Source organism: Herpailurus yagouaroundi, unplaced genomic scaffold (assembly GCF_014898765.1).
Source record: "Herpailurus yagouaroundi ecotype Mexico unplaced genomic scaffold, PumYag 219, whole genome shotgun sequence".
NCBI lineage: Eukaryota > Metazoa > Chordata > Mammalia > Carnivora > Felidae > Herpailurus > Herpailurus yagouaroundi.
Window position 1 is genome coordinate 2,220,800 of NW_024412450.1, and position 9,671 is coordinate 2,230,470.

The window sequence follows — 9,671 nt, forward strand, 5'->3', positions numbered from 1 at the left end:
CCTGCTCACACCTGCCCCCAGGCCTGTTGCTGCCACCTTCTCATACCGGCTCACATCTGCCCCCAGACCTGTCTGCCACCTGCTTACACCTGCTCACACCTGCCCCCAGGCCTGTCTGCCACCTGCTCACACCTGCTCATCCATGCCCACAGGCCTGTCTGCCACCTGCTCACACCTACCCACAGGCCCATCTGCCACCTTCTCACACCTGCCCACAGCCTGTCACTGTCTACTTCTCACACCTGTTCACACCTGCCCAGGGGCCTGTCACTGCCTCAGTGATTCCAGGCATCGGGGACATGAGGCTAAGACTGGCGGAAAAGGGAGGGAGGGCTTGTCCTGGGACAGACCAGGGCCTGAAATCAGGAGGCATCAGCGGGCAGAAGCGAGGCTTTAGACCCTGGCCAACAGGAGGAGGGTTTGGGGGCCTGAGTCCCCGGGGGGTGGGCCTGGGGAAGCTGGGTCTTGCACGGTGGAAGCAGTTGTTACTGAGATCTGGTGGGTGAGGAACTGACTGTATCTTAACTTTTGTCCCTTTTTTACTGGGCTCCTCCCTCCAAATCCAGGCTGCTGTATTTATGAGAAACCTCGGGCCTTTGGCGAGAGCTCCACTGAGAGCGATGAGGACGAAGAAGAGGGCTGTGGTCATACACACTGTGTACGGGGCCACCGCAAGGGACGGCGTCGTGCAACCCCAGGACCGAGCCCCAGCACCCCTCCCCAGCCTCCTGACCCCTCCCAGCCTCCTCCAGGGCCGATGCAGCACTAAATTCCTCTCTGCCCCACCATTCCTGTGTCTGCCTGGCCCTGAATGTATTCACGTGGCTACTTGGGGACTAAACCCATGGTTTGACCCCTTCTCCAGCCCCCTCCTGCCCGCTCCTCTGCCTGACGGAGGGAGGAGGAGCGGAGGGTGAACAGAGATCCTGGAATTCTGACTTGCTGCTATTCCAGAACCCAGGCTCCTGGGTTCTCCCAGCCCTTGTTTCTCCTTCCGGTCCTCATCCCCTGCTCTCCTGGGATCCAGGCGTCTTGGCTCCAGTCTCTTCCCTTGGTTCTCACTGCCAAACTGCCTGTCCTGGGATCCAGGTCCCTTGGCCCCTTGCACTCTCTCTTTGAGTCCCAAACACTTAAGTTGGGTTCCCAGCTTTCACTGCCAGGGTCCCAGTCAGATTCCGGGCAGTCTTGCCCCAGCTGTGCTTGTTAATCCTGGCTTGGAGCTCTTCCAGTAATGTGTTTATATAAGCCTGTGGGATGTGTGGGCTCCCAACCCTACCCCCTCATGCCCTCCAGAGGGGAGGGAGAGAGAGAGGTCTTCGCTTTATCACCTTTAATGGAAAAGGACATAGTGATGGCCTCGCCTCACCCTTCTCACGTGAGACAGGATCTGACAAAGCTGGCTTGGGGATTGGCCACTTAGAGCCAGCCTTCTCCTGCGTCTTGTGGCTTCAGAGACAGATCCAGCTTTGTCCCAGGGACCTGGGTCCCTGGGAGAGGAAGCGAAAGGGAGGGAGCAAAGAGATGGGGATACGTCCCCTACACTACACTCTTACCCCTTCCTTCCTAGGCTTTGATGTTTCTGCCAGCCCAGATGCCCAGCTCCCAGCCCTCCCCACTCCTTACTGGGATCTTGAGATCATTTCCTAGGCCTCTTGCCATGCACAGTTGCAGAGATGAGTCAAATCATACCACCACTGAGATCTCATTTATTGCCACAGATGCACAAAATAAATAACCCAACATCTCAAAAAGTGTTAAATATGGGCCCATTTATACATATGGGGAAAGATGAGATGCTGTGTACAGGGATGGTTTTGGGGTGTTTGGGCCAACCCCCCCTGCTGAGGAGAGGAAAGGGAGGTAGCAGCCTTGGCTTACTGTGTGTGCAGGGGGGGGGGGGGGGGAGTCAGGAAGCTTCCTAACGGGACAAGGCTGTGAGCAAAGGAAGCAGTCACCATGGAGCAGAGCTGGCCTGCCCCCTCCCCAGAACAGCATTGAGCTCCATGGAGGGCTCTGAGACCCAGGCCAGAGTCTGGTGAATAAACCCCAGATTGGGCAGGGAAGTCGGAACCGTGGCCCGAGGAGAAGGCACTGGGCCCTCTGAGACCAGCAGAGGCAGGGGTGGGAGGGGGACGCTTGGCTGGCGGGGCCTCTGCGTAGTGGACACCACCGTTGCCCAGTATTGGGGGGCAGGGCCTGTTCCCCAGCTCAGGTCCAGGGTAGCAGGCAGCCGTGGAGAGGCAGGTGGCAAGCGTCCCAGAGGGAGGGGCAGGAAGCCGGAGTCCAGCCAAGATCTTCCTGCTTGGGAGAAAAGAGTGTGGCTGGGTGGGGGGGGGGGGGGTGTGGACGAGGCGGCTCCCCGCACAGGCGGGGGGAGGCGGCTCAGCCCTCTGCCGGCACGATGCGCAGCGGGGCGCGGGCGTCACGCGTGCAGAGCAGCGGGAAGACGCGCTGCCCCAGCGGCCCGGGCGCCTGGAAGGCGAAGAGCAGGTCGAGCGAGCGCCCGTCGTAGAAGGCCACTCGGCCGCGCTCCCAGTCCACGTCCACGCGGATGCGCCGCGGCGGGGGCCCCGTGCCGCCCACCGGGGTGGGCTCGGGCTCCGTGAGCGCCCACAGGCGGCCGGCGCGGCCCTCCACGGCCCACACGGCCCCCGCCGGGCACAGCCCCACGCGGCCCTTGCGTCGCACCGACTCGCCGGCCGCGCCCACGGCGTAGCGGGCTTCGCCGCTGTCCTGGTCCCCGTCCTCCTGGTCCCCGGCGGCGGCCGCGGTCTCCACCTCCCAGCAGTGCCGGCCAGCCCCGAAGCCCTGCGCGCCCAGCACCGCCGGGAGCTGGTCGAAGCGCGCGGGGCCGTCGGGGGGCGCGGGCGTCCCCGGCGGGGCCAGCCGGACGCTGCGGCGGTCCGCTGAGATGAGCAGCTGGCGGTGTGCGGTGCCCGGGTCCAGGGTCAGGTCGGCTGCGGAGGGGAAGAGGGGGGCCGGGTCAGGGTCAGGGGGGTCTGCGCAGCAGAGGGCACCAAAGAGGCCTCCCAACTGCTCCAGAGGCAGCTGTGGGGCCAGAGCGGGAGGAGACAACTGCCGCAGGGACGGGCCGCTTCCGTAGAACCGTCCTGGAGAAGCCCTGGCCGGCCTGGCGAAGGCGGCACAGGGCGAAGATCATGGAGAGGCTGCTTGGGTTGGGGGTTGGGAGAAGAGTGGGGCTGATCCAACTTCCAGGGAGGAGTGAGGACGGATACCGCATCTACTGTGGTGGTGGTGGGGCGTGGGAACTGGGTCAGCAGGATGCGGAAGGAAGGTGACCCTGAGGAGGAGGACTGGCAGGGGGTGCTGGGACCCCAGGCAAAAGTGGGAGTGGCCTGGGGCAGAGGAGGAGAGAGAAACAATCCCGGCCCTGTGTGTATGGTTTGCTTTTGAGGAAAGGTTTCTGGATTGGGGTGCTAGAAGTATCCTGGGTTATGGGGTATGGTAGGTAACAGGAGGGTGGGGCACCTTTCCTGGCAGGCTTTTTTTTTTTTTTTTTTTTTAAGAGTTCTTTTGTAGGTAATGTCTAGACCCTATGTGGGGCTAGAGCTCACAACCCGAAGATCAAGAGTTGCATGCTCAAAAAAAAAGAGGGGGAGGGGGCGCCTGGGTGATGGCTCAGTCAGTTGAGTGGCTGACTCTTGATTTCAGCTTAGGTCATGATCCCAGGGTCGTGGGATCAAGCCCTGAATCCGTCAGGCTCTGCACTGAATGTGGAGCCTGCTTGAGATTTATTCTCTCTCTCTTCCCCTCTACCCCTCCCCCCCCAAAACTGAAAACAAAACAAAACAAAAGCGTTGCAGGCTCTATCGACTGAGCCAGACAGGTTCCTCTTTGGCTGGCAGCTTTGGTAGCAAGGCAGGGGCCCCACCCCCCACCCCCCAGGGGGGCTGCAGAGAAGGTCCAGAGCCCCAGGGGCAGAGACAGAGCAAGAGTGGTGGAAGCAGCTGACCTTCCAGGGTCGCGACAGATAAGAGGGGGGGATTGCTGGAATATGAAGAACTGAGGATTGACGTTGAGGGTCGAATTATGTTCCTCCCGAAAAGAAATGTTGTATACTCTCAGGACCTCAGAGTGTGAACTTAGTTGGAAACAGAGTCTTTACAGAGGTAATTAAGTTAAAACGAGGTCATTAGGGCAGGCCCTGGCCCAATGTGACTGGTGTCTTTACAAAAAGAGCAAGTTTGGACCCAGAGATGGATGAACACAGAAGGAAAACAATGAGAAGACAACAGAGAGGACATCTGAGGGGGGAGGCTGGGAGAGAGGCAGGGCCGTGGAAGGAGCCCATCCCACCCAACACCAGCCTCGACTCCCAGAGCTGACACGGTGGGTTTCTGTGGTCCAGCCCCTCAGCGCCTGCTGCTTAGTGCTGCCTCAGGGAAGTCCCACAGACCCCAGAAGAGACTCGATCTTGTCTGAGAGGGAAGACTGTCACTCAGTGCATCCCTCCCTCCCCCCTTACCCGTCAGTCTGTGCAGCATGTTTTTGACCACTGGATAATCTTCGGGGACGTCGTCGTCTGAGTTAGATGCCTTGGGTGTTGGGGCGTCAAGTCTGGACAGATGAGGGAGAAGGGTCAGGAAGTCCGTAGACACCCTCTGCCTCTGACGCCCCCACCCCGACCTCACTGACATCTCTGGGGCCCGGAAAAGCTGTGTGTGAGTGAGGACAGAGAGGAGCCCACGGAAAAGGTGACGGATGTGGCAGCTGGTGGTAGAAAGGAAGGAGCAGTAAAGGGGAACTCACCTCCTCCATGTCTTCCTCGTGTCCTGGGATGGGCAGAAGAGAACATGGATGTGAGCTCTGGGCTTCGTCCCTGGGCGGCCCTCCCTATCCTCCCCTCCCTCAGGTAGCTGGGACTCGGTTGGTGAGCCCCGGCACCTCTCACAGTGACCTCTTCACCCCTGGGCTCCCCCTTTCCTCAGTCTTCCCTTGTCCTTTCATGGGCCTCCTTCCCCTCCATCACCGCCCACCGCCCTCCTCCCCTTCCCCAGCTTCATCCACACCTGGGACTTGCCCCCTTCACCCTTCAGAGTTCCCCGCCTGGCCTCATTCTGTGTCTCCTAATTTACCTTCCTGAGGGTGTCCCTCTCCTCCATCACTCTGACCAAACCCCCCGAGCCCTGGGGCTAAGAGTTGGTGTATAAAAGCCTTGTAATAAAGCTGCTTCCCCTGTTGCCATAAAAGCCCAGTGGCATTTATTGGGCCCTTGGCTTTGTGTCTCTACCCTGGCCTAGGCGGCAGCTGGACTCCAATGTGTCCCAGGAGGCCCAGCAGCTCGGGACACCGCGCTGGATGCCCTCCAAACACCAGGAACTCCCCTCCCCCCTCACTGTCCAGTGGGGATGACTGGAGCGGCCCAGTGTGGTGGCGAAGGGAGGGGCAATTTGCCTAATCACGCCAATTACACCTGGACTAATTAGGTCTATGTAGACTTCAAAGTGTGGAAGCAAGACCCGAGACCGGCTAGGCTGCTGGGGAGAAGCCAGTCAGGAGTCCCGGACGCCTGGGGGTCGGGCAGGGAGTAGGGGCAGGGAAGGTTAGGGTTAGGGTTAGGGCTAGGGTTAGGGTTAGGGGAGGGGCCCGGCCAGAGGCCGGGCTGCAGGCTCACGGGCCCCGCCTCCGCCGTCGCCTCTCCCGGCCAGGGGCCCTGGGAGGAGTGGAGCAGGACGCTCAGCAACAGCACGGCGAACGCTGCCCTCCTCCACTGATGGCCCCTGACCGCCCTTCTCTCCGCTCCGGCTTCTCGCGCCCCGCCCCCCCACCAGATCCCTCCTTCCCCCCCCTCCCGCGTCCTCCCCCAGGTCGGTTCCGACACCCACCGTCCCCCTCCCAAGACCCGCCGTCCCCCTCGCGCCCTCCCCCAGGCTGTTTCCCACCCCCGCCGTCCCCCCAGACCTCACAGTCCCCCTCCCCTCAGACCCCGCCCCTCCGCATTTCCCGCGCTCCGCGTCCGGTCTCCTTTCCTCTGCGCGCCCGAGACCCGCTCCCTTCTTGCTTCCCCACGTACTGCTGTCACCCCGCCCCGTTCCTCGGCCCCCACAGCCCCAGGGCGCCCCCGGCCCCGCCTCACCTCTCCGCGCGGGTCCAGGCAGCCCATGGTGGGGATGCGGCCCCCCCTGCGCCTCCCCGCGCGGGCGCCCGCCTCGGCCAGCTTGTCGCGCAGCCCCCGGCTGATGCGCACCTCCACCGCCAGCCGCACGTTAGACCTCAGGCTGCGGCGGGGGCACGGCTGGCCGCAGCGGGGGCAGGCGGGGGCGGGCGCCGGGTCGCCGGCGGCCGGAGGGGCGCCCCAGCGGCGGGCCAGGCACGCGCGGCAGAAGCTGTGCTCGCACGCCAGCAGCACCGGGTCCTCGAAGGGGCCCCCGCACAGCGGGCACGTCGCCAGCTGCTCCAGACGCTGCACCAGCCCCGGGCCCAGCTCGGGCGCCTCCATGGGAAGCGCGACCCCCGCCCGCGGGCCGCGCCTGCTGCGAGCCGAGCGCGGGGCCCTGTCCCCGCCCGGCGCATGAACCTTCGGGCGCGCTGTCGCCCCTCTCCGAGCAGTGGCGGCCTCCGCCGCCCTCCCCGCCGCGCCAGGCTTTATAGGGAGGAGGAGGCCCCCGCGGCAGGTAAACACCGGGCCTTGCGCAACAGCTCACCTGGTTCTCCAGCTTCCCAGCTCGGGTCTGGGGGAGGAGGGCGGGGGACGCGCGCGCCCGGGTCCTCGGGGCGAGCAGGTGCTCGGGAGGGGGCGCTCTGGGGGCAAGGCCGCACCGTGGGGGCGGGGGTCGCCTCCTTGTCACCCCTCCGGCGCCCCAATCTCATATCCGCCCCGGGCCTGTGCTGAGCCGGTGGGCAGAGCGCCCGGGCTCGCTTTCGGCGTGTGCGCCCACATCGCCGGGGTGTGAGTCACTCCAGGCGGCCGGCACACCCACTTCCCCGGAGTTGGAGGCGGGAGCGAGGATCCAGGCCTTGGTCTGGTGTGTGCTGTCACTGCTGGTGAGTCTTTCCTTTCCTCCCTGCTTGCTGCCTTACCTATTAAGGGCTTAAGAACCCTCTGAAGCTGTGGGGTAAGGGAGGGGGGAGCAGGCGCCCCCGCTCAGGTCTCCGGGAGTCAGTTCTACGTCTGGCTGGGCCTCCCCTACTTCTACTCTCTCCCCACCTGTCTCTAGTTCTTTCTCTCAGTTTTTCCCGGTGTGGGTTTTTATTTCCACTTTTCACCCTTCTTTGGGGTGTACCTAGGGTTCATCTATTTCAAGTCTCTTGGTAAACAGTGGCCCAGAGAGCTGGCCTTGCCAAGGTCACAAAGGCCGGGAACAGGCAGAAGCGGGGCCGTAGCCAGCCCTGATCTGTGCCCTAGCTGTGACGCCCCGCTGCCTCTGTTTCATTTGAGATCCCCAAAACCTCCCCTCTGCTTTCCAAAATCTTCCCTCTGATCTTTCCTCTCCCTCCCCGCTCATCCATCTCCTGGCTCTTCCCTCCTCTCCTCTCTTCCCACGCCCTCCACCTGCTAGTTCCTCTGCCGCTCTCACGGGAGGCCTGTCTGTCTGCCTGCCCTGCAGGGTTTGTGGGGAAGTAAACATCTGTCCACGAGTGTGCTCGCACACACTGTTGTACAGACCTGTCTGCTCACCCATCACGTCCAAATTCCCCACGGACAGAGGCGTTCACATAATGCAGAGGCCACAGATGTACCCAGTCTCAGACACACTCAATACCACTGGGTTGGACAGCGAGGGTTTCTCAGGGACACAGAGACGTACTCAAAGAAAACACGCAAAGAGACGCTGTCATTAGTTTTATTGTCACTAAGAACAATGCGGCAGCCGTAGGTCTTTGGGGAGCAGCAGCTCAAAGACAAACATAATAAAGATTGGGCAGCCCTTGAGGCACCCTTCTCCCCACCTCTGCTCCACACTTACCAGGGAGACACTCAAATTGGACACCGTGATAAACCCTCACAAATAAACACATGTGTATTTATCTTGGAACAAAGCTCTCAGCTCAGTGCTCATAAGACCTACAGCTACAGATATGACCCAAACCTGTTTTGTAAAACGGGCTTTCGTGCTGTGGAAGATGGAGTCACAGTCCCCCAAGATGTCCACGTCTTAATTCCTGGAACCTGTAAATCTGTTACCTTCCAGGGCAAAGGGGAATTAAGTTTGCAGATGGACTTACGGTTGCTGATCACTGGGTTCGAAACAGGGAGATTTCTCTAGATTATCCACAGGGGTTCAAGGTCCACAACATCCTTAAAGGCGGAGGACAGAAGCAGGAGAGAACAACCAGCGAGAGACGTGTGAGAAGCACTCAGCCTAACACTGTTGACTTTGAACACTGAGGAAAGGGCTGCGTGCAGAGGAAGCGGACGGCCCCTCGGAGCCAGAAAAGGAAGGCAATGGACTCCAGGAGGCCTCCAGTCCTGCGGATGGCTTGATTTTCACCCAGTAGGACCCACTTTCGACTTCTGAACTACAGGACTGTGAGGTAAGGGTGCGCGATTTGCGTTTGTGATCATTTGTTACGGCAGGCTCTGCTTCCCCTGTCCCACAAATCTCTGACCCTTGGGGACTCTCTGCACCTGTTTGTTTTCGCCCCTTCAGTCTGTCACATGTTCTGGAGTTCCCTGTGTCTCTTGGTGTTCTTGCCCATTCTCTTTCTGTCTTCCCTCGGACCGCTTCATCTTCTTGGTTCCATCCCCTCCTCAGGGCCTTTCAGACATTGGGTCCTTTCCAGATCTGGGCCTGGAGAGGTGGGGAAGTGGCACGCGCGTGTGTTCAGAGAGCCGGCGTTCACAGCACAAGTGCCTGCTGCGGCCTGCAAGGTCTGCTCTGCAGTTCCGTTCATGTTCACGTGAGAATGATCTGGGCAGCTTTTAGGTTCCCGATGTCCAGGAGACCCCGCAGGTCAACTGTACAGAATCTCTGTGGATGGGGGGGAGGAGGTAGGCATCAGGAGTTTTGAAAGCTTTCCAGGAGATCCCAATGTTTAGGCACGTGGTGACCCCACAGTGTGACGTGATGAGGGTGAAGTGTGCAGATGGACCTACCCTCCCCAAATCAGCCCCCATTTCGCTGTGCTAGGCGCAGGGCTCACATTGTTTGCTCCCTGAGCATACGCGGGCTGATCTCCCCGCCAGGTGTGTGCACTTGCTCGGGCCCCGCTTCCTCCAGAGCTGGACGAGGCTGTGTCCGTCCTGTCATCCAGGGCTCAAGCCACATGGAACACTTCAAGAGAGGATGCCTTTCCCCCATTGTATCTCAAGTTGCTTTCCTCATCTTTACCCAGATGTACTGTCTTTGTGGTATTTATCACCATCTGAAATGGTCTGCTTATCTGTCTCGAGCTGTTTCTGTTCCATAGAAGGTAGTTTTATAGGAACAGGAACCTAGCCTTTATTATGTTCACCATGCTTTCCCTGAACCTGGAAAGGTGCCTGGCACTCAGCAGGTCTCAATAAATAGACAGTGGAACCTTGACTGCGAGTATCTTGTTCTGCAAGACAAGCAAACATTTCTGATAAGTTTTAACTTGATAAACGAGTGATGTCTTGCAATACAAGTAGTACGAGATGTGGAATGTCACATGATCAACACTGAGCCAATGTTCTCTCTCTCTCTCTCTCTCCCTCTCCGCGCACCGCCCCCCCCCCCCCCCCCCCC

At 60.6% G+C, this 9,671-nt stretch overlaps 2 protein-coding genes and 2 long non-coding RNA genes across 5 annotated transcripts in view; 2 read left to right on the top strand and 2 right to left on the bottom strand.

The window, feature by feature from the left end:
• Positions 1-275, bottom strand: part of LOC121018375 (uncharacterized) — a 411-nt gene extending 136 nt beyond the window's left edge. The window contains exons 1-2 of the long non-coding RNA XR_005785173.1: positions 253-275; positions 37-89 (exon numbers count right to left, since the gene is read on the bottom strand). This is a non-coding gene — a long non-coding RNA (uncharacterized LOC121018375). The remainder of the gene's footprint in view (positions 1-36; positions 90-252) is intronic.
• Positions 1-1,751, top strand: part of PPP1R11 (protein phosphatase 1 regulatory inhibitor subunit 11) — a 3,472-nt gene extending 1,721 nt beyond the window's left edge. The window contains exon 3 of the mRNA XM_040457114.1: positions 567-1,751. Within this exon, the coding sequence (XP_040313048.1) occupies positions 567-769 (203 nt within the window). The 3' untranslated portion in view covers positions 770-1,751. The remainder of the gene's footprint in view (positions 1-566) is intronic.
• Positions 1,687-6,567, bottom strand: RNF39 (ring finger protein 39). The gene is made up of 4 exons (XM_040457113.1): positions 6,098-6,567; positions 4,771-4,793; positions 4,487-4,578; positions 1,687-2,957 (listed from the first exon to the last, which is right to left on the bottom strand). Exons 1-4 carry the CDS (start codon positions 6,458-6,460, stop codon positions 2,383-2,385), a joined length of 1,053 nt encoding a protein of 350 aa, XP_040313047.1. The 5' UTR covers positions 6,461-6,567; the 3' UTR covers positions 1,687-2,382.
• A 46-nt stretch (positions 6,568-6,613) lies between these two features.
• The window catches only part of LOC121018373 (uncharacterized), a 6,105-nt gene continuing 3,047 nt past the window's right edge, over positions 6,614-9,671 (top strand). Inside the window, exons 1-2 of one of the 2 annotated variants that reach the window (XR_005785172.1) lie at positions 6,614-7,005; positions 8,229-8,496. This is a non-coding gene — a long non-coding RNA (uncharacterized LOC121018373). The other variant, XR_005785171.1, reaches the window with a different exon arrangement.